This window comes from Colletotrichum fructicola (genome assembly GCF_000319635.2).
Source record: "Colletotrichum fructicola Nara gc5 chromosome Unknown KSG_Nara_v1_contig04, whole genome shotgun sequence".
NCBI classification, from domain to species: Eukaryota; Fungi; Ascomycota; class Sordariomycetes; order Glomerellales; family Glomerellaceae; genus Colletotrichum; species Colletotrichum fructicola.
In genome coordinates this window covers 4,826,034-4,852,490 of record NW_027094054.1, presented here as the reverse complement: position 1 = coordinate 4,852,490, position 26,457 = coordinate 4,826,034, and the positions used below count along the sequence as shown (strand labels likewise).

Genomic DNA, 26,457 nt, shown 5'->3' with positions numbered 1-26,457 from the left:
ATTCAATAAAGAACTAGCCGGTGCTATAATACAAAGTGTCAATAACGCCAAAGCCTGGGTCAAGAGAGCTGCTTCCAAGATTACATTATCAACTCTCCCAGGCATCAGTCAAATAACTAGTCTTCCTACCAAGCTCGCCATCGCACCTCTTGTTAGCGGGCTAGAAAACTACAACACTACTGCTAAGGAGATCAGAGGTAAGTGGCTGGATAAACGTCAATCGTTGAGACAGTACCAGCTCACACGATGATCTTCTTATACAACAGACAGATTCAACAAGATTGCAGACATGGAAGGCCCTGTCGGCAGCGATGGTGACAAACTGGGCCGCTTCGGACAGTCCAGGGCCTGGATCGATCTTGGGAATAGCGACAAACACTTCAATGACTTTGTAAGCCTTGCCCCATTCGATGCCATGTCACCCGCACGAGTGACAGGGCAGCCCTAAACGGCATGTCCCAAGAACCAAGGCTCGTCGTCGACGGCCACCACCGTGCCCTGTTCCATCCATAAGCTTACTGAAGTTCCCAGATTATCACCTGCCGACCAGAAATTGTCACAGTGCCAGATCCCGCAGGTGGTCCCTTCGACAAGCCGTACGATGTGGTGCGGAAATATCATATGTTCCAGCCTCACACGCTCGAAAAGTTCATCGAGCAGGAAAACTCTGAGGAAATTGGGGGAGACTGGGAAAAGGTCCCGACTCCACGCACAATGGCGATCACACAGAGAGACGCCCCTCCAACGGGTGGCCGCAAGAGAATAGCTGAATCCATCAATTTTCACCCGCTCTGGATCAAGTTTCAGCGGTCCAGGAACTTTGGGGGTTGGATTGAGGATGATTTCACTGAGGTGACAAAGCCCGATGCGCTTGAAGATTTTGAGAGCAAGGGTGCAGCGAAAAAGCATCCTGTGGACACTCTCCCAATGGGCGGATTGCTTTCCAAATCACTTACGGCAAACATGTTGCATGAGGTATGTCCAAAGCCTGTTGTCTCTCTGGTCTGTGCCATGATTCTGATAACTCAATTCAGTTCTTTGACCTGTCATATTTCGGGAATATGCTTGATGCTCCAAATGCGTATGGATGGATGAACAACGTCAAAAATAACGATCGCGAAAACCCGGACTTGTATGCTATCATCGGCGCGGTCATCGAGTTGATGAACAGAGACGGTCAGAAATACTCAGTGTCGGCGGAAGGCGAAGTTTCCCCCATGTCTTGATTAAGTGATACGGGAAGCTTTCGCATCTATTCGACGACTCTGAAGAAGCATCGTGTGGGATAAAGGCAGCTCTGGGCCTGCAATCTGGACTACAAGATAGGTATACCAGAGAATTGGGATGAAAGACTCTTAGTTTCTAGACAGTTCGGAGTTTTGTGCATCAGCATGGTATTGTGTTTCATGCAATCGTGGCTTCCAAGTGAATCAATAAGAATCGGTTTCCAGAGCCTCAGCAATCTTTGCCCATAGTCCCTTGCGCAGAACATCTCCTAGCCAAACATTGCCATCCGCATCTCTGCCTACCACGTTGGAAGCATTTCGGACGCTGAGTCCCTTGGAGATTGTATCGCCCATGACAAAGGATGGCTTCCCCAGTCGATCGGGACGCGTGTTCGAGTCAGCCCCCTTCTTGATCACTGCTGCGGAGAAATCTGCTTCGAAGAACTTCGCCTTTGACCAGTTCGAGACCGTGATCATCTGCATGCCACCATCACCATACAGGGGGAAGCCTATGGCCTTCTGGGCGGCAATTCGGGCTTCAAGTTGCTCTCTGCTACCTTGGTCAATGATGGCTTTGCGAACGACCCAGGCGGTGTAGCTAAGCGGATTGGTGAGGATATCCTTCGCCGATGAGATTGCCAACACTGCGGTAACCGCATTTCCAACGTAGGCTCTGTGTGGTGGGAGGTAGTCATCGGCTAGGGCAGAACGCATTCCGAAAGCATTCATAATGACGATGGTCTGGTTTGACGTGTTAGGTAGGTGCCTGATAAACAGGCGAGTTATGAAAGCGGACACAACATCGCCTTCACTAGCAAAAGCTGTGGCACTGCCGGCATTTTGAGCCTTAACCTCCTGGTTTACCAATAACTTCAGCTTTTTCAAGTACGTGGCAGGCATGCAGACTAGCTTAGTCTCCTCCTCCCGGTAGTATATGGTTTCCCAGATCTGGCGAAAAACGAACCATGCCATTTGCCATTTGGACAACAGATTGTCGGCCAACACGTACTCCTCTTTCGGCTTCGTTCCAAGATCTGCCAGAGGGTCGTCATCAAAGCCATGAAACGGCTTGATATCGTTCTCGCGCCCATCTAGCATTGCTGTCCATGCTGTAATCAGCTCTTGGCGTCCTAGGGCGTCGAACAGAGTATGCAGCCAGTTAAGGGATACAAGCGTGGCGTTGTTGAATGATACAATGTGCAGAGCAAGTTGCGGCCTGTCGTAGTAGATGTAGTCATCCAGGCTCTTCGGTCCGTTGGAAGCATGCGAAAACTCTAGGAAATCGGTGGAATCCCCGACAACGGCTGGCTTTAAGCTGGCTTTTGGTAACCTTGAAGCTAGAGGGTGCTCTTCGATATCCACTTGAAACTTGACGTGAGAGTAGGCGATGGCTGGCCTCTTTGGACCATACTCAGCAGGTATGTGGTACTCTAGCTTTTTGTTCGCCTGAGAATTGTCCAGCGACCGCGTAAGATTCAGTTGACAAGAGTCTCAAATCGTATGCATCGTACATTGAGTCTCAGGCGTGCTCCCAGCTTGCGCCAACCATCGCGTTCCAAGAGTTTCTCTAGAGAAAATCTCAACTTGTCGGGATCGAGAACGTCGTCAAAGCGCATCATGAACAACATGACGATGCTTTTATTTACGAAATTGTCATCGCCGGCGCTCAGCGGGACAATAGTGTCCGTCGGGACAATGCTAGGGACCTGCGGGCTTCTGAAGAACGGAACCATAGCGAAAATCTCGGGTAAACCGCGATGGATTTGAAAGAAACACGGAACTGTGATCGTGTGGTGTTTGTGTTTTCTTTCTTTTTTGCTGCTGATAAGGTATTTAAGCGCGTTCCCACCTGCATCCCGCCGCTTGTGGCCAGGTCAACACTTGGTGGAGCCGCACCCTTACCATCTTGCGTCTTGGCATGTCTGTGTCCAATCGCGAAGTCCATTGCAGTCAAGGAAGAAATCCAACAAACTGCTAACCGAGCGGAATCTTCTTCAAAGGAATCTGTAGCTTCTCTGGAGGAGGCCATGACAGGCCCGGATCTTATGGCCCTCTCAGCGAAAGACGCCGTTCATTTCCCCTGTCTCTGCGCTCACCAGATTGGACAGAAGATTTGGTGATTTCGACGAGAGGTCCCCCGTGTTGTATTAGTGACCTGGTCGACAGCTTCACATCTCCAGCTTTGTCTTTTCCCATTCCAATCACCAAAAAATGTGCCGTCAGGCAGGTCAACGCTGTCATTTGGCAGTATATAATTCATCGGATGCAAAATGGTAATCTTTCGACGAAATCGCGAAGCGGCCTTGTCCGTGGGGCGGGTCTCGATGAATCCGACAGGACAAAAGATCCATTGGGAGAGGAGTCATAGGCAACGAGAAGTACGAGTTGCCCGAATTGGAATCGAATCCGGAGATAAAACAAAATCGGGAAATAAAAGGCTCAATAGATCTCACTGCAGCATACGCGAAACCATGCGGTGGTCTGCTACCTGTGGCACAAATACGCACCAAGCGTGAAGACTATCACACGTTGGCATCTATTTAATCATAGCCTGAACACTTGAGAATGTCGTCGTTTAGAACGGGTAAATCTTTGTAAGCCGGATAAGGTCAGCAACATAGGGAACGCACCAGTTTTGGCTCGGAGATCTCGGAGAATCCATATCGGAGATATGGAACCACGGTCGGTCAAGGCCTCCTTGGCATTGCAAGCGAACCAAAGTATTTAATTATCATCTCACCGGTGGCTGTCCATCAACCAGCCAGCCCGATACAAGCGACAGAACTTCCGCCGGTAAATCGAACGGCGCAAGGTGACCAGAATCGAAGATCTCAGCGTAGGTTAGACTGTCGTATGACTTCCATCGACCAACACGTTTCGAGCCGTGATACCAAGGTAGATATTCCCGAAACCGAAAGAACGGATGACCGTTCCATTCCAAGCCTTCGTTAACAAGCCTTCTCATACCTGCTGCGTTGCAATACAGGTCTTTGTCGCCAACGTAAATGAGGACTCGAATTCCCTGGAAAATTACGAAGTTCAGCTTCAGCAACCACACTGTGGCAGACAGTTACGTGTAACGATAACATATGTGGAAAGGATGAGGATTGAACTGGAAGTGACCTACCGAGTTGAGAAGATAGTTGACGTATTCCGCACTCGACTTCCATAAATCTCCGATTTCCTCCCACAGGTTGAAGACATCGAAAGAGACACCAAAGAATGGTGTCTCCTCGGGTACCCCGAGGGCTTTCTTGACGATGCTGCTGTTTAGGAAGTTGTCTATATGAGCCATTTCTGGGTAACAACCCAAAGGATCGTCACCGCAGGTGCGGCGCCAGTCATACGGGTTACGGTGCATCTCGTTGATCGCAACCTCAGCCATTTCGGAGCATAGCTTCTGTGCGCTTTTGCATTCGGAAGAGGTCCAGCCTTTCGTCTCGCACACTCCGAGATTCTTCTCGCACCATAGAGCTCTCGGAGCCCATTCGAGACACTTTGATGTGTTGAAAAGTCCGTCGGGGCCAGAGCACAACGCCTCGAATGTTCCAGGGTTCTGTACGGGCTGACGAACTAGACCATTGCCGATCATTACACCCTTAAGATTAATATGCGGAACTTCAAGCACCCCGGGAGACAAAGGACTTTGTGCAAGATCTTCGTCTCTGCCTATATCGATGTTCTTGCTCGCTTGGTTGCGCAAAATCTCCGATGCCAGTGCCGGTACCCAAGAGCCTCCGTACGACTCTCCTGCGATATAAAAATCGACATCTCTCAGAAGAGGGAAGGCAGTGAGAAACTGATTCAAGAAAGTGTGCATAGCTCGCGATGCCTCTGTCAGGCCTTGTGGTACCCTTGAGCCGCTTGAAAACCCGACGCTGATCGGCTGGCTAGGAAGTTGAACAATCAGCACCAAATTTCACCAGGCCCTTGATAATTTGCAATATCGATGCTGTGTACGTACTCCACGAAGAGAACGGTGGCATTGTTGTTCCATCCAAACTCATTTTCAATCGTATAACCTCCCTCAGGAGCTATTCGGCAGGGGCCCAACTCCATGAGGTTTCCATAGCCTGTAGAAGAAGCACCCGGGCCTCTGTCATTTGACAAACTATTAGCAAAGCGATTCGGTGAAAGCAGCATGGTGAAGTAGTGTCATACCCTGTCATCCAGAGAATAAGCGGATCCGACGACGGATCATTCTTGGAATCGAAAAGCCAGAAGAACATGTGACTTTCATCATCGCCTATGCTGGAGTCGATGAATCCCGAGACGCCCGGGGTAGAACTGTTGCAAACTTGAGAGGTCTTGTTGCTGAGACGAATTGAAAACGATGGCGTGCCTTGAGTTGCAGCAAAGTTAGATTTCGTTGGGAGTAGACTGGACTTGGGTGGGATGACCCTGCTGGCCGTGGCACAAGACAGCATCAGAATGATCAGTCCCACCGAACGGAGTAAGCCTCGGCCGATCGGAGTTGCTTCCAAGACACCCATTTCTCCGTCTTGTTCTCAGATTGGATTTGATGGAGCGAGCCCGTATGTTCGAAGGCTTCTCTTTAGCCTTAAGCTGTTGTATCATCAAACCCCGGGGACTTTGCGCGGGATGGATGTACGTATCGGCGCTCTCGCTGACCACATTGGGAAATGTCAACCGCCCTAAGTCCAAAAGGGAAGGTCAATAACCACCCAGAAAATTGGGGAACGATGGATGAATCCTCCCAATGCAACGGCCACCAAAAGAGCGTTTGCAACCACAGTACATGAAGAAAGCTCCCATCAATGCGATTGTCCTATTGCAGGGCGGTTTCTTCAGTACCACAGACGTCCTATCATTATTCATTAAGAATTTCTTCTATCTTCTGCTGTATTGCTATACCTGATTATCTCTTGCAGCATTAGTACAATGCCTTTGCTGACCCTATGCTGCGCTCTCGTCGCAGCCGCCGCGGCTAGCGCACTCGGTTTGTATCCCGGCTCCGGCCCCGGCCCCGGCGACCAGAAAATACTGGGTGGGGCCCGGCCGCCGGTGCTAGCGGAAGAACAGCCCGCACCGTTCACTCTACGAAAACAACCCAAAGAACTTTGTGATGCAGGGTCACAATACTGGACCGGTGTTGTCAATGTAACCGATCATAAATCCATTTTCTTCTGTGAGTAGAAACGTTTCAACACGACAAGAGACTGGTGTCACTTTTGATCCAAACTAATGATATTGCGTAGGGTACTTTGAGAGTCGGCATGATCCTGAAAATGCCCCTTTGGTACTTTGGATGAGCGGGTACGTCATCGATAACTTCCCAGAACCGAAGGCTCACACCCCCTTAGCGGCCCAGGAGCAACGGGAGAACTAGGGCTTTTCAAAGGTATCGGCCCGTGTGTCGTCAACGAGAATGGAAATTCTACAAAGACTCTGGAATACTCGTGGATTGACTACGCAAATGTTGTTGTCGTCGAGTAAGTCACCATTTCCCCGCGCCTGGGTGCTTACTGACAAGGGTTTTATCCTCTAGCCAACCGGCTGGAGTTGGCTTCTCACACATTACCAACCGCAGTCATATTCCAGTGAGCCTCGAGGAGGGTGGCCGCGATATTCACAAGTTTCTCAGAGCTTTCACCAACGACGTATTCCCTGAGCACAGTGAGCGACCGCTGCACATTGCTGGCGAATCTATGGGAGGTCACTATGTCACCGGCTACACGCATCACATCATGCGTTCGGAAAGAGAGATTGGCGACTCTGAAAAAAGTCGTGCTACATACAAGCCTCTGAATATCGAATCTACTATCATAGTGGATGGCTATGTGGATAGCACCCGACAGACTGTAGGCTACTTCGACTTTTTCTGTTCAGACTGGCGCCGAGACGGCCGCAAGGCGCCGCTCATGAACAGCACGGCGTGTGACTTGATGGCAGCTGCAGTGCCTCACTGCGAAATTCTTGGACAGCACTGCCGTGAGACATATGATAAGGAGATTTGCCTCGCGGCCGCTATGTCTTGTGACGAGACTGTGGGGGCGCCCTATGCTGCGGATGTCAGACCTGGAGGTTGGAACCCGTACGACAGTAAGTCGGGTTTCATACAGTGTTTTGGAAGGACACTCCTTTGCTCAATATTAGCTACATCATTCTAAATCCATCTCAGATACAGGCTGTTGGAAAAGTTACTGACTTCTCTTCCAGGTCGTCTGAAATGCCAAAAGCCCCCTCTATGTTCAAATTTCGACAAAGACGCAACCTTTGAGTTCTTCAATCAGCCATGGGTACAGGACATGCTCGGTTTTCCGAACACGTCGTTCGAGCTTATCGACTTTGACACCAATAGCAGGTGGACTGAAGCAAAAAATGTGTTTCTTCCCGTTACTAAGGAACTGACATGGCTGCTGGACAACACCGAAATCCGGATCCTTTTCATTCATGGCAACAATGATATCATCATGTGAGCCACATCCTTCAACTCTTTCTCTCAAATCATATGCGGCTGGCGCTGATATTTTCCTGTCCGAACAGTAATACGCCGGGTCAGATTCGCATGCTGGATGAGCAGCCTTGGAAAGGACAGGCCTCATTTCGTGCGGAGAGCTTCAGCGATTGGCATTATCGAGAGGGGGTTTTGGTGTCCTCTAACGCAAATGTGGATGCATTAAGAGGCGGAACATTCAAGGGCAATGATCGGCTTTCTCTGTACACTGTAGATGAAGCAGGGCACTTTGCGCCGTTTAATCAGCCAGAGGCTGTGGGCGCGGTGGTGCGAAAGTGGCTTCAAATCTAGGGAAGATAGAAGGTGTCCCAGTCATTGATTATTGTTCTCTTGTCACAGATGAATACTCTGCACAGAAGAGGCTAAGGATTCTTCTTAGTTTGTGTGACTTCTTCGCGCAACGCTCAGCTTTCAAACTCCTTTTTAAAGCACAAGAAGGGGAACTCTCATTTGGATAGTAGCAAGGTACCTAGGTGTGTAAGAAGAAAACACAACGACACGACCAAACATCCAGTTTCATTGAGTCCAAAATGTGAGGCTGTCGATGAGTTAGACCTGGCAAGTATCCTTCAGCAAATCTCAGCCACGCATCCTAACGACGTTCCCACGCCAGCCACCCCAGCAATCTGAAGAATGCTCAGCACAACATACCCAACGCCCTCACCAGCCACTCCACCTGCCGCAACAGCGTAAAGAAATCTCTCATGCGTTCTTGGGGAGTATCGCTTCCACAGATGTGCAGCCACAGCTCCGATAGTAACCGTCAAAGTCACTGAGGACCCTGGAATGGTCATCGCCAGACCCACAAGTGACATGTTCGGAACCCAAACTTGAAAAGCACTGAGGTTTTTGTGACCGACAAGGTATCGCTTCAAGGCAACACTCCCCATCCCAAGCAGCGTCATCAATATAGAAAAGATCCAGCTGGACTGAGATATGGGAAAGATGTCCATGAAGATTGCCTGAGTGACGACGCGCCAGGATGTAACCGCTGGAAGAGTGAACTGGCAGGTCGTTGCCTCGGCATTGAGAATGCATGGGAATGCCTTTGCAAACAAGAGGAAGATCGCTGGCGACAGGAACACAGCGACGAAAGTGCCAATCATCTGCGCATGCCACTGGGGTCGTGCCGGAGTGCCGAGCAAGAAGCCGGTGCGGAAGTCTTGACACAACTCACCTGCCTGTTGAGCAGCTGCCGAGCTTATGACACATCCTGCGAGGTTGATCCGAGCTACTGACTCATAGCCTCGTTGCTGAATCTCGTGGCGCAGGATGCCACCTGTGATGAATTGAGAGCCCTTCGCAACGGTTGTGATGGGTGTTGTACCCGAGGCGCCATAAACCTGAATGACGACAAAAGACCACATGAAGCCGAGAGTAAGATTGGGTAAGTTCAGTGCTGGCGGGATACCGAAGACGTATTTGAGAGCCACAAGGGCAAAGATGACGGATACAAGTGTCACTGATGACCACTCCCACCATCGCACCTGATATTCGGGAGCGACAGGATCTGCAATTTCCCCGGCGATTTCCCCTTTCTTCAGAACCTTCTCTGAACCTGCACTTGCGTCTCTTCGCCGAGGGAACCTGGCTTGGACATCAAAGATACCGTACTTCGCCATCCGTGCAAAGTTCTTTGCCTCGAGGAGAATTGTCGTGAGAGAGACGCCAAGCATCATGAATGTCGCGGGCCAAAGCACCCAGTAACGTGGAGAGGGCGTGGTTCTGAACTGAGTCGGAATGAAAGCGTTGTACGTGAGAAGCTCAGGATAATCGGGTGCATAGGGTATGCCAACGGCAGCGCCTTTGTGGACAATTATCGGCCCCACCACTCCCCAGGCGAGTACCGTCCCCAGTAAATATGATGAAGCCGCGTTCAAGTCAATAAGAGCGCCTATCCCGATCATGGAAGGTGACCACGACCACGAGAACCAGCCCCAACTGATGGCAGAAATCACAGACCGTCCTCCCCATTTGAAAATCCACCATAAGGGATTCCAGGTGTAAAGGATGCCGGGAGCGTATGATGTAGCCACAGACCAAATCAGAGAGAAGATAAACGAGATGCTGATGGCCTTGACGTGCTGTCGTGCCTGCCCCGTGCTGCCTTCGATTGAATGTAGCGTCTGAATCGTGATCGCAGACGCCGTTCCTAGCGGGAAGTACAGGCTGAGTTGACGTGCCAGGCGGAGGATGAATAAGTTGCGCAATGGCACGGTAAACCCGAGTCCCCAGAATCCTGCAACAAGGGCGAAGCAAATCATTCTTCCAAAGTCCGACTGCGGGGTCGGCCCCAGGAGATGTAGTTGGTACATGGCAGGGACACCGCTCATGACCATGAAGCCAATGCCGATGCATCCCAGGGCGGCGGCTTGAATGATGTTGTTCTCATGAGGCCCGAAATCACCACTCAAGAAGGGAACCTAGGTCATGGGTAAAGCTTCGTTAGCTGAAAAATACGTGGCCGGCCATATGGGTGAAAGCTAATCGTACTTTTGACTTTTCCAGAGCTTTGCAAATAGCATAGCCGAATATTGACGCGAATAGAGTGGCATCAGCGCCAAACCCAGTCATCAGGCCTACGAGCCCCAAACATCGTTATTAGTGCATTTTCTTTGAGGGTGGAATTTTCATGCTGGCCACGAACCAAGATACAGATTTGAGCAGTTGATAATTGAGCCCAAACATATGCCTGTGGCGACGGCACGCACCGTCAAGATTCTTCTTCCATCGTAGGGCTTCACTCCAGGAAGCGGTTTGAACTGATCCTGCTCCTCTATGACGCCTTCAATGACGCTCTCGGCCTTTTCAATATTGGTCTCTTTCTTTCGTTCTCCATTATCCTTGAACCCAGTGCCGTCGGGCTGGCTCTTAAATTCAACTCCTGAGTTGGAACGCATGTTGGGGCTTTGAGAGTTGCTTGCCATCATAGCGCATATGACAGTCGAGAGTAATGGGTTGCCTACAGGGTTTGATACCAATCCGTAATGCCTTTTGAGAAGATTGATTGATTTTACAGATTTGGGCGTCTTATGCACAATCACAATGATACTCAAAAGATTCACAATCATGCTCAATGAGAGCCGTTGCATCAAGTGTGTTGTTATCGACCAGTGCCCTGCATCGTTATCTCGCAGGCGGCATGATAAGCTGGTGAGGCCAATCAAGCCCCGTGATAAGTTCTGCATTGCGGCAACGACTGTACTTTGGCTCCTGACTTCCCCTTGGAGTCAACAACAACGCTGCGTACTTGCGTCATGCCGTTCTGGAAAGGATCTTGTGGCTATCAATGCATCTGCATGGGCGATTTGATGGCAATAAGATAAGCTATGTCCGTCCCAGGTCTGTGATAGCCAGTCCGAGTGTGCGCTAAGAGAAATCGACTGAGTTTAGGATACCGGTGTTCACGGCAGCATGATAACAGCTTGGGGTGATCAGTCGGCTTACACGGTGTTCTGCGCCGTGCGTTCTCGTTGACCCGATTGGGTTAGATCGCCAACTCGAACACGCGTTGTCACATCCATGTAAGGTTATTCGCGGCCCAAGTAACGGTGACTGTTTCCGCGTTTTTGCCATTTTATCTATCGCATATCGGAGGACATGGATCCAACCCGGATGTTTGCCTCGAACTGTGCCTCTTAGTGTCGAGGTTTTCGATTTTGGTCTTTGCCGGTATCCCATGTTTTGCAACTCAATTCCGCACGCCATGTACTGCAAGGATATCCGCTGAAAGTGGGGATTCCAAACCAGGGAGCAGGGTAGCTCCGGGGAGGCAAACAAACAATGTAGAATCAGTTGTTTCCCCGCATTCACAATCCTCCTATCTGGGCGGTGCCAGGTTCGCAGCCGAACTCTTATCGCTGTTGAGATGGCTATGTTCGTCTGTGATTCATCATGAACCTTGGATTCACCCACAGCTACATCTCTGAGCAATTTGCGATCTAGTGTCTTCGCGTAAATGTGTATGAAGACTCTGGCCATCTGTCACACTCCTGGACCATCACTCGCTCAGCTTGGCACCCTTCCGTCATTATGTACGATCCCGCACCGGCTAGACCTAAGAAAACAGACATTACCCGAACGAAAACGGGTTGTCTCCAGTGCCGACGTAAGCGAAAAAAGGTGCGTTGTAGTGAGATGACAGGATTGGTGTGATGCAAAGCTGATTGAAAAGCAGTGTGATGAACAGAGACCGGCTTGCCGGCGTTGTTCTGCAACATCAAGTTCGTGCGAGTATGAGTTTGGCGCCTTCGAGTTCAAAGACGCAACACAGTGGGCTGCCAACAAGGTCCGCCGCTTGAAGATGGCTGGAAGTTCTGCTTCAACCAAAGATCAAGCTGTTGGAAAGCTGGCGACACGAGACCGCAAGCGGTCAAATCCTGTTTATCCAGCTACATTCACAGTCAATCAGCTTGATACAGCGGATGCGGTACGGCAGCAGCCAAGCACTGCTCCACTGCCGCCAACCCCACCAGTCCTTGAATCTGATGAGCACAACACATCATTGGTGTCCGGTGACCGACAGGAAGACATCAACTCAGCCGCCGATTACGACATTCATGAATGGCGTAGAGACGACTCAATGGATCAATTGTCACCCGAATTCTTCCTCGACGCAGAACAGCTTCTGACGTCGTCAATGACCGACTTCATACCTATGTCTCCAATATTGCCAGGGGATACTCAATGCCTTCCGTGGGACTTATTGATGCCGTCTTTGCTGCCGTCCCCAACTTCACCCACAAGCCAACGTGGCGAGGGTTCCTGCTCTGCGTCGACGATCTCATCGCCGGACAATCCTACACCACCAGATGAAACTCTTCTGGCCTCAGAAACCTCCCGCCATGAGAATCAATCACCCTCCTGCACAGCAAATCGGACTCTACGACGTGGATTACTTCCAGCTTCTTGGACCGGCCTTGAGAACCAACCAGAATTGCCATCTACGCGAAAGCCGGCCCCACTTCCCGTTGAAGATAGGCCATACCTAGCCCACTTCAGGTTGAACGTGATGAACAATCTTCCCGTCCGCCTCGACAACCTGTGGAAGATGATGCTCTACAACGCCCCTCTCCGATATGCAGCTATGGCTTTGGCGGCTGCCAGTCTCGCCAACCTACAAGGGCATCACTCATCCGATCATAGTCAATGGGTATTAGCACCGATTCATTCGTCTAGAGCACTCAACTATGTCAGCAAATGTTCAGAAATTCTTGAAACGCATCCAGACATGTCATGGGAGGCTCGTTTAACCATCCTGATTCTAGCTACACTGTACGAACTAGAGACTGGGACGATTGTTGATCTCAGGCGGGCTCTCGCGGTGCTTGATAATGGCATCCGCAATCATCGCAGTCAGGTCCTTTCGCTTACTACCGGCAAAGACTTGGGACGCATTTGGGTACACCTCAGATACCTTGAACTGGTCTGTCGAGGGCCTCAACACCCTCTGGGGATTGAGTCAGCCAATGAGTCACTCCTTGTGGAACTTGTACCAAGTTTGGTACATCCAGCACAAAGGATCCAGGTCATTGGATGTCAGGCGTCAAGGATCAGTCAGCGGCTGCTCTTCTCGAAATGCTTCTATGAAAGGGGGGATTCAGCCGCGGAGACATTGAGTAAAGTGACGCAGTGGTGGGAAATTTTGAAAGGCACCTCATTTGGAGAACCTTCAGATGAACACACGGAGCCCGATACTGTGCTCCCAGATGAGGAGCTGTTCGAAGAGCTCAGAAACCTCCAGTCTACCCTGGCTACATGCGAAGCTCCGGAAGGGATATTGTCTGCTCTTTTACCCGACTCGCAAGCATTTTACGCCAGACCTTATGCGCCTCTCCGCCTTCCGACTCATCAAATGGCCATGACGTGGGCTGACTATGCATTCGCCCAGTTACTCTGTACCGAGAGCAACGTTCAGAGACTTACACAAGAGGTAGGGATTACTGTGGACAACGAGGCGGACGCATTCGATTGTGCTCCAATGAGAAGCAACCCATGGCTGAATTTGTTACTTCGGATCACCGACGAACTCGACCCAGTTGAGTGTCAAAAGAGAAATACGTATAGAATCGGGATCTTCTCAGTTTTGTTTCAGGTTTCCATCCTCGGAGCCGGTAGGATCGGCTTTGAGGCCTTACAGCAGTTCATCCAGAGGTCGATGGCTGTCGGCGTGCTTTACGAGGGTCCATTCACGCCGTTGCACTCCGCCAGATCTTGCAACCAGGCAATACTCAGGTACATGGCTGCCAAACCTGGCCGCGCAATATTTGCAGCCTCCTTTACATATTCGGCCTGGGAAGCCCGCGAAGTTCTTTTTTCCAAAGGCGGTGGGCAGCACGTGCTTCTGTGTGGCAGAGAGGCTGATGGTCGGTACCTGAACGACCTCATTCCTGTAGATGCATAATTCGAGCTCTGGTTCGTGTTCTGAGATGTCATCGTAGCTCTTTAGAGTTGAAATTGAGGCTATCTTCCCACATAAAAGTTCTTCGAATGTATTGTACAATGTTCTCGCAGCGCAGGTGAAAGATGGCTTTTTCAAGACGCCCAGGGACAATGGCGACACCCAAACAACGAAGACGATCGGTCACGACAAGGACAACGGAGACGACAGAGATGACGAATGCCGTTTACAATACAGTCACAGCCAAAGGATGCAACGCAATGAAGTTGGCAGAACTGGAAACAGCTTAACACTGTAAAGATAACATGAGAGTTGGTAATAGAGCTGTTCACCTATATTTATATTCGTGTATGTCTACCGCATTCCCACCCCTACTTCGCATCTACGGAGATACAAGTATATAACCTGTGCTCCCGTTGATATTAATCAGAGTTCCGAATGGTCTGGAAGCTTCTTGCAAATAGTTCAAAATCCGTTGGGCCTCGGCAGGAGGCGCCAGTTTTGGCATGGTCCGGTCAGCCACAGATGTGTCGTTGGTGAGTTGGTTGTGTATCGTGGGGTAAAGTGCGATCTTGTTGACAGTCCCATCAACAAACTCGGTATGGGCAATGAGACCATCATCCCATTCGATTGGCAACGAGACCCCGCGAAAGTGAAGCCCGAGGCTGTAAGTAAAAGAGCCGAGGCTGTAGAAAATGGGGCGACCCTGGTATATCTCAATGCCCCTGAGATGATGCGGCCCATGTACGAGCACCACATCCGCTCCAGCCTCAATTGAGGACCGACTGATGTTGGTGATATACGATGCGGGTACCGTCGATGCAGGAGGGAGAGGGATGATTGAGTCGTACGCGCCCGAGTCGCTCTCATGGGCGTGGAGTGAGAATACGGTGGCGTCCGAAGTGGCCTTTGCCTCCCGGATTGAAGAAATAATCCCGTTGAAGTCATCTTCGTTGGTGTTCCAATCGAGTTTGGGAGTTGTCTCATTGGAGTCTGCACGCCGCCAAGAAGACCAGAACATAGGGCTTTGGCCGGTGTACAGAGTCACTTCTGCGACATCGTCCGTTAAATCCGATTGTCCCTGGGCACGAGCGATACGAAGAATGTTGGCAAAGGCCTCGCCATCAACAACTGTGGTCAGCGATGTGCGAAGAGCACTGACACCAGGTCGCGGGGCAAGGTTGTCCGAGGGCTCCCCGGCGCCGGCGACCGATTCGGGGGTGTGGGTCCCAGCGGCACAGATGAGAGAAAGGCGCGTATTACCGCGCTGGACGAAAGAGGCATTGCGAGCTTCCGCCAGACTAGCTCCAGATCCAGCGGATGTAATGTTGGCGGCTTCTAAGTTGTTTTTTGTTTCATGATAACCGTCGAATCCATAGTCCCAGACGTGGTTATTCGTTTGAGAGGCCAAGTTGAAGCCAAGGCCTGCAAGGAGGAACGCCTGACTGGGATCATAGGTTGGCCCGCCGCCAACGTTTCCATAGTCATTGTCACCTCCGTTCTCCGAGGAAGGGTATCCAGTGAAATCTGCGTCACGGAAAAGTTGGCCCTCCATGTTGAAGAAGGCGAAATCCGCCGATCGCGTGATGTCCCACAATGCTTGAGTTCGGGAATCATTTATGGTGACGACGTCTCCAAGAAGGTCTCCAGTAGCCACCAAACTCCATGCATTATTGCTGATAGATGCTGCCGAAGCTACCGGGAATGCTAGCTGAGCTGAATGTAAGATTATCGTGATAGAAGCAAGACGGTTGAGGCCATCTTGCAGGGATCCCAGAATGGAGCCCACGCGTCCAGGAGACATCTTTGTCGGCGGTGCAGAATTGCAAAAGAATATTGATAAAGAATGACTGAGCGATCGAGAATCAAATTTTCCTGAAATGGCTACTAGCTACCGTATGTATATTTACGTCCTCTTGGCTGCTTCGCAAAGCTAAGCTAAGCCCCATCGCCAGACGAGACCGCGTTCTTGTTGCCCGAATTAGGAAATGGGTTTAAAGCGTCTCCACAACCGATGACGAACCGTCATTTAACAACCCTTGTCGCGCTATGAGTGCCGGAATGCTCCTGAAGAATAACGATGATGTCTGAATTTGCGTGCAGTCTCAGAGGCGTATTTATTCCTCTGGCTGTCCATGATATTCTGTGACTATTCATCATGTTCTCGATTCATTAGATCCAGGCAACTTAGTCTCTTTGTTGAACCACTTCGCTAGTCTCCCGTCAACTTCGCCCTTCTCGCCAACCATCAAGCCATGAAAAGCATCTTCCTGGCCCTGACCTTTGCCAATCAGGCAACCGCAGCTATATTCCCGTACATCAACATCACCCTTACTCCAAATTTGACTTCTGGTAATGGAACGAAGAGTCTGAGTGGTCAACTCACCACGGACATCTCTTTCAGAACCAACGAGACAGTGGTTGTCCTTCCGCTCACTATTGCTGGCCAACCGTCTGCGCAGTACGATTCGGAGTCTTTGACCGCAACCGATGGTGCTGGAAACCTTCCTCTCGTTACCACCGATGCCACCGGGTCTTCTGGCCTGGCAAGCCGGTTTTGGATCGCTACCCGAGACGTTGTCCCCCCTGTCGCAATCTCCTTCACCGCACATCCCCGTGAAGTCAACGAGACGACGAAAATGGGTCCTCTTTTCGACATCAGAGAGAATGCTGGTGGCATTCTCGGATCAATATGGGCTTTGGTCCCTGTCCCCGATGACACTTCCACTAAATTTCAGATTGCCCTGTCCTGGGACCTCTCAGCCTCCCCCTCAGGGACTAGAGGAGTCTGGACTTGGGGTGAGGGGCCTCAACCCGTCAATATCAACGGAACCACAGACGATCTCCTGAGTACGTTTTTCGCTGTTGGCCCCATCCTCTCAAGCTCCTCTGCATCAGAAGATAGCCAGTTCAAAATGTACTGGCTTGAGCAGCCACCTTTCAACGTAACCTATCTCGCCTCCTTCATCAAAGAATTCTATAATTACTCGGCAACATTCTGGCAAGATGACGGCACCAAGCCTTACAAGGTGTTCATCCGATACAATGAGAACGTTGGAACAGGAGGCACAGCCCTTTACAACTCCTTCACGTTCGGGTGGCACGATCGCAACAAAACCACCACCAATGACACTGAGCTACTTCTCGCTCATGAGATCACCCACAACTGGCCTTACATCTACAACGGCAATCTTTCCGACCAGACCCGATATGCGGAGGGCACTGCCGAATTCTACTCACTCCGCAACCTATGGCGCGCGGGGCTGCTCAGCACGTTGGAGTACGTGACGGCAATGAACACCAAGGCGATTGCCTACTACCAAAACCCGTCAATCAACATGACCGACCAAGAGGCGGTGGATCAGTCTTGGACTGTATCAACGGCACAAACCGTTCCCTATGGCCGCGGTATCATCTACTTGGCCAATGCTGACGCTGAGGTGCGCGCTCGCTGGAATAATACTCGGAGCTCGGACGACGTAGTTGTCGAGTTGATGAACGTCTGTCGATCTGATGATTCATCCTGTACAACAGACGCCTACTTTGATCTTCTCACCAAGTATGCTGGTTCATCAGCCGTTGATGAGTACAGAATTGTGGCATCAGGCGACCCGGTAATTCGTCCAACAGAGGGAAGCCTTGGTCCTTGCTTCGAAGTGGTCCAGTCTTATACTAATGCTACAGTATGGACATGGCAGTTGAGAGACGAGTTCGATATCGACGACGAAGAGTGCCGATTGTAAGGTGTTACTTTGGCCAATTGGCAAAGTGCTTCGCGAAAGGCTGTAATGTGGCCTTACTACTTAAGTCAAGAATTTGCCATTCTGAATCAGTCATTGATAATCTAGTTCCCTTGTAGTCGTGTGACAATTAATACGCTTCTGACAGTGATCTCTAAAGATGTTGGTTCATCGCCGCTCAAATCGCACTAATATTCTCCCGCTGAAGTCCTTGATCTTACTCGCTGAAGGGGTGCTCCCGCTTCTTTCGCGCATTCACATCAAGCTTTTTGAGTGCCACTCTTATCCTAATGATGGCAAGCAAAGTAGCCTCCACATCTTTCGCAAAGACAAGCCGGAAGAAGCCTGGTTCTGTACTGCCTGCGAACTGAGCTATGCATTAGCCACTGGACTCATTTCAACCATTATCTTTTGTGGCTTACCTTTCCTGGATTGACGCCAACCCCTGAATCCACAAGATGTTTCCACAACTGCAACTCGGGGTCACCTGCTCCCTCAAATTGGTTGATCCACCTTCGAAGGTCAATGCAGATGAACAATCCCGCAGTTGCCGGCTGAAACGGGATCTGGTGTTGAAGAAGGGCTTCCGATACCTTCTCATAAGCCTGTGCAAGCCGGCTTTGGTATGTGCGTACATACTTCTCAAAAGCCGCCTCGTCTCGAAGCAGGCGAGCCGCAAAGCTATCGGAGAACGAAGTCGGCCAGGTGAACCAACTTATGCCAAGATTCATTAACATGCATGTAATTTCTACCAAGCTTAAAGATTCATTAGGTGAAACTCACGAGATCCTAGCCAAAGCCTCTCTCAATGTTCCATTTCTAGAGACAATGAATCCCAGTCTCAGACCGCCCATTCCCAGATCCTTGCTCAAACCCCAGAGGCTGTGCACATGGTTGTCTGATCCCTCATCCGTGGCGCCCAGAACTGAGGTGAAAGCCTCCCGCTCGCTTCCGAAATGCGACAGGCCGTATATCTCATCAACCACCAGCTGCAAGCCTCGTTGACGGCACATTTCGACCAAGGCGCGGAGGGTTTGCTCGGAGCAGCAACGGCCTTGTGGATTCTGAGGATTGCAGAGAAAGACGGCACGTACCCGACTACCGTTGATACCGTCCGCTGCCGTGACAATGGCTTCGGCAAACTCTGCAGCAGAACCGGGTCCAAAAGGATCTTCGAGGTGGTCTGTGGCGACTTTGACTACCTTGATTCCATTCCGCACTGCCAAGTCGAAGTCCAGCATGAAGAATGTCGGAACTGGGATCAATATTGTGTCACCTGGGTCTGCAAGAACCCAAGCGAGCATGTCGATTGCTGAGCTCACGCCATTGGTTGCGAAAACATTCGTGGCATCAAAGGGAAATTTCGGGCTAAAGAATTTGTTGTACATGTTGGCAACACCGTGCCGAACGTCTTTTGAACCATGAAGGGGGCGGTAGTTCAGCAGGGAATGAGCACCCATACCGCGGATCGCTTCGTCGGCGTACTCCTGCATCCAGTCGTGCATAAGGTTATTCACAGATCCAGAAAGATCAATGAACCCATCTGGTCTCTTTCCTGCGTCGTATTGTGGGAGTTTCTTTACTTCCCAGAAGTAATCTGCCCCTTCGCCTAGGGTGAAGCTTTTGATCGCACGTTGGGATAATAGGTCGGAGATTGGAGCCATTTTCGTTGCCGAATAGAATATGATTGAAGAACAACGTCAAGACTTTCCGCAGGTATTTTGGCCCAGATTACAGCGTGAAAACGCGGTTCAACTGATGGGTGATGTCGACCAATCAACATGGAGTCCCCGCGATCGAGTTACTGCATCGAGTCAACGGCTGCGCTCCCGCATAAATGATAGCTTATCGTGGTGTTGTGGGGGGGCATCTTGATAATCACTTTCCCCCACGTCTTTTGTGGCCGAGGGCATCTTTTTTTGACGACATGCTATCTTGTGGACTCCAGGCTTATGATTGACATTAATGTTCTTTCGTTACCAACTATTCAACCCTCACCTAAACGATCCCTTCTCAAGCTATGGCCTGCGCTCACTGTTCGGAGTTCTTGCTTGACATATCCGAGCAGGCAAGCCAGAAACAAACGGCATGTTCGCCCTCTGATGAAGATGAATGGCATTTCGTTTCGTCTCCTAAACTTGAACCCGCGCAGGGTTCAAAGCCTGAGGATAGCGATTTGTCATGTATCTTCGCCGACCAGCTTATCCCAGGCCGCGGCGATCCCATCTATCAAGCAGCCGTAGGAATATCGACGAAGTCAGGCACCATCACCTATGCTGGCAAACAAGCCGACATTGACGATGAGCTTGCGGCTGCCCCCAGAACCCACGTCGCCTGTCTCATGCCCGGTCTCTGGGATTGCCACATACACTACTGCGGCGTTGGCAAAGTCGACTATCCCGAGATAATCCTTCAGCATCCCGCAACAGCAGGCGCGGCCATCGCCCGCGGCTTCTACGATACCATCATGTCTGGCGTCACCAGCGTGAAGGAGCTCTCCGGTTATGGCCTCGAAGCTTACGCTGCCGTCAAAGCTGGTTACATTATGGGGCCAACTGTTTATGGCGCCGGTGCTGCCCTCGGCATGACTGGCGGAGGTTGCGATGCTGTCACTCTACCTCTCGATACGGTGTGGTCCCGGCAAGGTACGGATAATGCCGGTCAACGACTTTGGCCTGGCCAATCCATTTTCGCGTTGGCAGATGGTGTTGAAGAGTGCCGAAAGGCTGTCCGCCAGCAGATCCGTCGTGGGGCGACTGTCATTAAGGTGCTAGCCACTGGCAGCGTGATGAGTGTTAACGAAGACCCCAACTTTCGGTCTTACTCTAACGAAGAGCTTCGGGTTATTGTGAACGAGGCTGCAATGCAAGGGAGGACTGTTGCTGCTCATGCCCATGGCAAGCAAGGCATCATCGCTGCGGTGAAGGCTGGAGTTCGGACTATCGAGCACGGAAGCTATATTGACGAGGAAGTTGCCCAGTTGATGGTCAATCACGGTGTGACTCTGGTAGCCAGCGCCTACATCACTCATGCCGGTCTCAAGAAGCTCGATCGCATGCCCCCTGAGACAGCAGCGAAGCTGAAGCACATAGCTGGCATAGCTCACAAGGCCTACTGTACAGCGGTCAGTATGGGGGTAAAGATCGCTCTCGGAACCGACATATGCTCCAGCGATCCTCGGGACATTTTATCCCCTGGGCACAGTTGTGAAGAAGTTTACCTCGCAACAAAGGCCGGCTTGACTCCACTACAAGCCATCGAAGCTGCCACTATTAATGCTGCGGAGACACTTGGGGCTTTCACACCAAAGAAGGGGCTTGTGAAAGTAGGATGGGATGCTGATCTCCTTGCTTTTGATGCTGATCCCCTGGAGAACATGAAGCTTTTTGTAAACCGTGACAATATTAGATACGTTTGGAAAGGGGGAAAGCTGGTTAAATCACCTGGGAAGATATTTTGGCCACCTGACAGTAACTAGCTACCAGACCATGAATGCCTACGAAAATGTGACATATCATACATATATCATGTTCAGACATCGTATTCATCTTGCTCTCTATTCGGTGACACTTCAACGGCGCCTCTCATGGGGGGGGGGGGGACTGTGGTCTATCTGTCAGCTGCAGGTAAAAATAGTAGCCATGATTCTTAATGCGTATTGACTTGGCGACAGGCGTCCCCTTCCTACCATGTCTTATCTGTCTGCAGCAAAGATCGGGAACAGGCTCCGAATGAAGTTTGGCATCCTACGGTACATGCATAGTTGATAAGATGGCCCAGTCGCCAGACAGCAGGTTCAACGCGTTCTTCCGTCATTCAGAGCATAGACTAGGATACCATCCTCATAATGTTTCACGAGGCAGAAGGTCTCTTCATCAGGCCACCCAGTCCGTTGACCGACGCCTGATTGAGAATTTGCGAAAATCATAAAGCCTCATGGCCCAGCCGGCCCCGATCAGTGAGGCCAATTATTGTGTGGGGATGCCGAAGTGTCGGCGGGGTACCCGTTTTGATTGGCACAAGGCTCCCGGCCCTCCGGCAGTGACGGGAGTATCTAGACACGCAAGCCAAGTATTGATACGATAGAATTTACGAGACGGCGATAGCAGTTTAGAGATGCACATGCTAAAGTATATCATGAAACCTTTCACCTTGGATGTCTGGGATGGTGGTGTTCCCCCCGCAACTGGATGTTCTGGGCTGAGAAAGATCGGGCGAGACGCTGGCCGCAGATCGTGACAGCCTGGGTTGAACCCTGACATTTTGGTCTAGACCACTGCAAAGGCGGGGTACAGAGGGACCGGAAGGGACCGAGGGTTGTGAAGGCTTGTCAGATTTGAACTCAGGGACTTGGACAAAGCTTCATCCATCCATCTTTTCGGGCTTTTTCCTGTTCTAATTCTAATTCGTGAAATTTGATGAGTGACATCATATCGACATACCTCCTTGCTCTTTAGCGGAAGCAATGTTCTATGTGACGATGAAGCACGTAAACATCGCGTTGAGGCGCAATACATGAATATTGCACGGGGCAGCGCTGTTAAGGGGCCATCTCAACCTGAGTTCAAATGACAGCTGTGCCCATTTGCCGACGGAATGAACTAGATCAGGAATACACTATCTCAAGTATCGCGACATTTGGGTCTCAAGCAGGGGTCCAAGGGAAAGCTTGGTGTAAGGTTTCGAACCTACGGAATGGTTATGTGAATTCTCTTGAAGATGAGGGGCAGCCACATGTCGATCAGAGACGTGAGGTTTGATAAAGAGCTTTTATCCCGCGAAGGAATACCGCTATTGCATTTGCCTCTCTAAAGTAAACCCTTCCAAATTCTTCACTAAGATTTATAGCAAGACACATCAATCAAATCTCTCCAAAATGGTCGTCGAAAAGGGCAACAGAATCCACGTCCCCGCCAGCGAGATCACTAGCAAAAAGGTCACGGTCGAATGGCAGCAGAGTCTCAAGATGCATTCCCAAGACTACTACTCTGTTCCTTTCTTCAACAAAGACAAAGGTGAGAGCTCTCTTGAGTCTCTGCGATAGCTTCATGCTTATGATGCCCCGGCTAACTCCACAACAGGAGATGAGCAGAGCGTCCTCTTCATCCAGACAAGTTATCTTGACTCTTTCAAGAATAAGAACATCCGATCGTCGGCCGGTTGGTTCAGTTACATCTTCAGCTTTTTTTCCAGGGGTGCCGACGACGGGGATTACACCGTCATTGTCGATGATTCATTTCAGTACGGCCAGAACTCTGACCAGACCTCCCGCTGGTTGGCGTATCATGACAAGGGCATAGCAGCCTTCCAAGTAGGTTTCTCGACTTTCTATCAGGCACGAGCTGATATTTATTCATAGTGGCGCTACGTCGCAAGCCTTCAGTCTACTGTGGGCTCTGCATTGGCTGGTTTTGGCGGCGGTATTTTCAAACAGTACAGTGGCGTTGACGTCAGCAAACTCTCTGGCCTGATCGGTGACCCTCTTCATAACTTTTAATCTCGTGCTGCTGGTGATTGGCGTGCTCGGTATCTGTCTGGTTTTGTCGATTCTTCGTTCACTCGCAACTATCTTGTCGCCTAGGTTACTGCTTTTTCCCTTCCTTTCCCGGGGCCAATGTCAGGCTTGGAGCGATGGTTAGGAGGACTCGATGTGTAGCGTTTTCTGATTGTCTATGGAAGGTCCATTGGGGGATCTCAGTCAGGAGGTTCGAGGCAGAAAATCAAATGATATGAACTAGCTTCCTCTAGGTAATCAAACCTAACGCAAGCCAAGTTGCCCAAAATATACGCTCCCCGCACCCTAGAGGTTGCAGGTTGTTGTATCCATGTCTCTATGGCCCCACCGCACGGCATCGAAGTCCACATTTATAGCCTTACCACGGACAACTTGGGCACTGATGCCTCGACGAATTTCTCTCCAAATGCCGTAGGTTCTCGACAAGAGGCTTCAAAATTTTCATCGAAGATGACTCCGCATTATTCAGCTCCAGGACGTTACTGTTTCCCATGGATAACAACAAAGTCTTCCATCTTTGGATTCCTCATTTTCCACCAATAGTCCCAGATCCGATAATGATTGTACATTGGTGTCGCTCCGGAAGGTGTCTGGAAAGATAATACAAGGTTAGCTCACGATTGAAAAGCGACCAGGGAATCAATAACCTTGTGGTAAGTTGCACAGCTGGACGATAGAAACGTTGGATTGCCACGATTTTCTCGAAGCCAGTCATTGTATCTCTTCTGTACTCCTGGCTCGGGGTGGATCGCGTATGGCACGTGTTGAGATCGGTGCCTAATCTCCCTCAGAACTTTACAATGCCAGTTGCATTGTATTTCAACCACTGTGGTGATGTTTGACCAGTAGTTAGTAGAATTGGGTCCCAAAGTGAGGAACAGGTTTGGGAATCCTGATACACCAACACCTGAGATGAAATCATCAGCGACCAGAACAGATCTCAAAGGCGTCTTGACACTGACTCCAATATGTTTCGGGATAGTCTCTCCATTTTTGAGACAGAGATTTTCCGTCTTCTCCATAGATCTGAAAGTGGCCACCCGAATCATTCATGTCGAATCCAGTCCCCCAGATGAGTACGTCGATCTCGCGAGTAGCTTCTCCAGTCCGAGCCTCTTCCTGTGTCTCAAGGTATGATCCGGTAGGTCCAGCAGCTCGTTCTTCGTCTGACAGTGACTGCGGAGTCTTCGATACTATGGAGGTTGCAGTGATCCTGATGGGCTTCTCGGTGACCAATTCCACGTTATTTTTGTTGAATAGAGAATACCAGTCGTCCAGAAATAAAACCCTCTTGCACCCAAAGTCATTCTTGGGTCGAAGCTTTTCTCGTGTTTTCGGGTCTTCAACTTCCCTCTCCAAAAATGAGAGACAAGCGTCGTGCATGGAACGATTTTTCTTGGTCCCGTTCATCCACATGCCCTTGGTTTGGTCGAACTGTTGACAAAGTCAGCATGAAGATTCAGCATGAAGATTGAGCATACTGTCATATCATTTTGAGACTCACGAAAATGAACCAGCTAACGTGATATAGCCACAGCAAAGGATAGCAGATCTTGAACAAGAGCTTCTTCCACGGCGGAATCGCATGGTTGTTGCGGGGAAGAACATGACCACAGCTCCTTTGGAAAACGTACAGTTTCTCGACATCGGGCTGTATCTTGGGTGCGACTTGGGCCGCGCTGGGGCCCGTACCTATCAGACCTACCCGCTTTCCTGTGAGGCTTTTGTCCTTGGGCCACTCAGCGGTGTGCCACTGCTCGCCTTGGAAATTGTCGATACCCGGAATGTTGGCGTACTTTGGGCGATGAAAGCCCCCACCGTTATCGTAAATAACGTTCGCAATCCAGCGTGTTTTGTTACCTGTTAACACGTCCTCGACGAGAACTTCCCATAGTCGATCTGATGTGTTCCATCTTGCCTCGTGCACAACAGTGTTGAAAACAGTGCTCCGTTCGAGATGGTTTCTGCGGGCGAAATCAACGTAGTACTGTTGGATCTCCCTCCCCTCCGCAAACTTCTTCGTCCAACCTTTTTTTTCAAGCATTATTAGCATGATGGAATGATTGGATAGTTTGGGACGCCAAAGAACCTACCTGGGTTGAGAAAGCATCTCATCACGTAAGCATGGCTGGGAATGTCACAAGCAGCGCCCGGATACTTGTTCATCTTCCACACTCCTCCAAAGTCGGAGTTCTTGTCAATGATGATGAATTCGTTGTGCCTCAAAGTGCCAGTCTGAATTAGACGATCTCCTAGCGCGACTCCACACATGCCGGCACCCACGATCACGCAAAAAATGCGTTTATCAGTTACCGTAGTCATCATGAGGTTGTGGGATGCGATACAAAAATGTGATCTAAGTGCTGGGTAATAGGAATGATCTTGAATATGAGCGCCATCAACTGGAAGGAATAAACGCAAAAGATCAAGTCATATGAATACAAACTTGTCTGCGCATGTGTTATGATCTTTGGCTAGATAGCACTCAGCATCCAGTCTAAGTGCTCCACAAACACTCACTCGAAATCTGATTTGATAAGTCATGAGAGCCTCAGTATGGATCAGGCAATTTTGCAAGCGGTGACTTCAGAGAAATCACAGACGGCATTTACAACCAATTGGGAAATTTCGCGTGGTCGGATTCCGGCCGGGTTCCAGGTTCCCGAGGGTAAAGCGGGCTTATCGAAAAGGTCGCATGGAAAATCGGAATCCGAAGGATCAAGCCCCACCCACGCCTCTCCTACCGCAGTACCTCGCCGTGCCCCTCTATGGTTTCTAGTTTGGAAAAGATCCTAGATAGGTGAGAACACGAAACGATGAATCAACCTCGGCGTAGATCACAACACTCAGAAAAATCAAGAGTTAGGTCTTCGGTGATGGCGGATAGACGTTTCCCAATGCATGCTGTGGTAAACGACCCCTCGCAACGAAGAAGAATGTAAGATGTCAAGAGGGACTTGTTTACGAAACATTCTGTGTAGTCGTAAGGAATATCATGTTAAATGGAAGAGGAAAAGTAGTGGTCTTTTTGGAGCCCAGCAACGGCAGATTTCAAAAGCGTCAATTTCATATACCCTTTTCAATCCCGAGCCGCTTTC

General features: G+C 50.2%; 11 protein-coding genes across 11 annotated transcripts; 5 read left to right on the top strand and 6 right to left on the bottom strand.

Annotated features, from left to right (window-relative positions):
• Positions 1 to 289: 289 nt before the first annotated feature.
• Positions 290 to 1,226, top strand: CGGC5_v008164 (uncharacterized protein; the record flags this gene model as incomplete). The annotated part of the gene is made up of 3 exons (XM_032024168.1): positions 290 to 391; positions 532 to 975; positions 1,035 to 1,226. 3 exons carry the CDS (start codon positions 290 to 292, stop codon positions 1,224 to 1,226), a joined length of 738 nt encoding a protein of 245 aa, XP_031891699.1.
• Positions 1,227 to 1,430: 204 nt separating this feature from the next.
• Positions 1,431 to 2,959, bottom strand: sdnM-1 (Transcriptional regulator sdnM; the record flags this gene model as incomplete). The annotated part of the gene is made up of 2 exons (XM_032024156.1): positions 1,431 to 2,672; positions 2,738 to 2,959. The coding sequence occupies 2 exons, from the start codon at positions 2,957 to 2,959 to the stop codon at positions 1,431 to 1,433; spliced, it is 1,464 nt and encodes a 487-aa protein (XP_031892025.1).
• Positions 2,960 to 3,766: 807 nt separating this feature from the next.
• Positions 3,767 to 5,455, bottom strand: cpy1 (Carboxypeptidase Y; the record flags this gene model as incomplete). Its single annotated transcript, XM_032024145.2, has 5 exons — positions 3,767 to 3,777; positions 3,857 to 3,923; positions 4,354 to 5,116; positions 5,191 to 5,322; positions 5,388 to 5,455. The coding sequence occupies 5 exons, from the start codon at positions 5,453 to 5,455 to the stop codon at positions 3,767 to 3,769; spliced, it is 1,041 nt and encodes a 346-aa protein (XP_031892026.2).
• Positions 5,456 to 6,128: 673 nt separating this feature from the next.
• CGGC5_v008161 (Carboxypeptidase Y-like protein) lies at positions 6,129 to 7,666 on the top strand (the record flags this gene model as incomplete). Its single annotated transcript, XM_066151976.1, has 5 exons — positions 6,129 to 6,375; positions 6,446 to 6,503; positions 6,551 to 6,679; positions 6,778 to 7,289; positions 7,407 to 7,666. 5 exons carry the CDS (start codon positions 6,129 to 6,131, stop codon positions 7,664 to 7,666), a joined length of 1,206 nt encoding a protein of 401 aa, XP_066008691.1.
• Positions 7,667 to 8,273: 607 nt separating this feature from the next.
• On the bottom strand, positions 8,274 to 10,604 carry YSL7 (putative metal-nicotianamine transporter YSL7; the record flags this gene model as incomplete). Its single annotated transcript, XM_066151975.1, has 2 exons — positions 8,274 to 10,127; positions 10,416 to 10,604. The coding sequence occupies 2 exons, from the start codon at positions 10,602 to 10,604 to the stop codon at positions 8,274 to 8,276; spliced, it is 2,043 nt and encodes a 680-aa protein (XP_066008690.1).
• Positions 10,605 to 14,486: 3,882 nt separating this feature from the next.
• Positions 14,487 to 15,908, bottom strand: CGGC5_v008159 (Uncharacterized protein; the record flags this gene model as incomplete). The annotated part of the gene is made up of 1 exon (XM_032024112.1): positions 14,487 to 15,908. One exon carries the CDS (start codon positions 15,906 to 15,908, stop codon positions 14,487 to 14,489), a length of 1,422 nt encoding a protein of 473 aa, XP_031892033.1.
• A 451-nt stretch (positions 15,909 to 16,359) lies between these two features.
• On the top strand, positions 16,360 to 17,847 carry CGGC5_v008158 (uncharacterized protein; the record flags this gene model as incomplete). The annotated part of the gene is made up of 1 exon (XM_032024101.1): positions 16,360 to 17,847. The coding sequence occupies one exon, from the start codon at positions 16,360 to 16,362 to the stop codon at positions 17,845 to 17,847; it is 1,488 nt and encodes a 495-aa protein (XP_031892034.1).
• Positions 17,848 to 18,061: 214 nt separating this feature from the next.
• ACS6 (1-aminocyclopropane-1-carboxylate synthase 6) lies at positions 18,062 to 19,508 on the bottom strand (the record flags this gene model as incomplete). The annotated part of the gene is made up of 3 exons (XM_032024090.1): positions 18,062 to 18,211; positions 18,267 to 18,525; positions 18,628 to 19,508. The coding sequence occupies 3 exons, from the start codon at positions 19,506 to 19,508 to the stop codon at positions 18,062 to 18,064; spliced, it is 1,290 nt and encodes a 429-aa protein (XP_031892027.1).
• Positions 19,509 to 19,864: 356 nt separating this feature from the next.
• Positions 19,865 to 21,322, top strand: CGGC5_v008156 (Uncharacterized protein; the record flags this gene model as incomplete). Its single annotated transcript, XM_032024079.1, has 1 exon — positions 19,865 to 21,322. One exon carries the CDS (start codon positions 19,865 to 19,867, stop codon positions 21,320 to 21,322), a length of 1,458 nt encoding a protein of 485 aa, XP_031892028.1.
• Positions 21,323 to 22,720: 1,398 nt separating this feature from the next.
• On the top strand, positions 22,721 to 23,341 carry CGGC5_v008155 (uncharacterized protein; the record flags this gene model as incomplete). Its single annotated transcript, XM_032024068.1, has 3 exons — positions 22,721 to 22,859; positions 22,926 to 23,155; positions 23,204 to 23,341. The coding sequence occupies 3 exons, from the start codon at positions 22,721 to 22,723 to the stop codon at positions 23,339 to 23,341; spliced, it is 507 nt and encodes a 168-aa protein (XP_031892029.1).
• A 939-nt stretch (positions 23,342 to 24,280) lies between these two features.
• Positions 24,281 to 25,630, bottom strand: BOA2 (FAD-binding monooxygenase BOA2; the record flags this gene model as incomplete). Its single annotated transcript, XM_032024057.1, has 3 exons — positions 24,281 to 24,793; positions 24,864 to 25,387; positions 25,453 to 25,630. The coding sequence occupies 3 exons, from the start codon at positions 25,628 to 25,630 to the stop codon at positions 24,281 to 24,283; spliced, it is 1,215 nt and encodes a 404-aa protein (XP_031892030.1).
• Between the last annotated feature and the right edge of the window lie 827 nt (positions 25,631 to 26,457).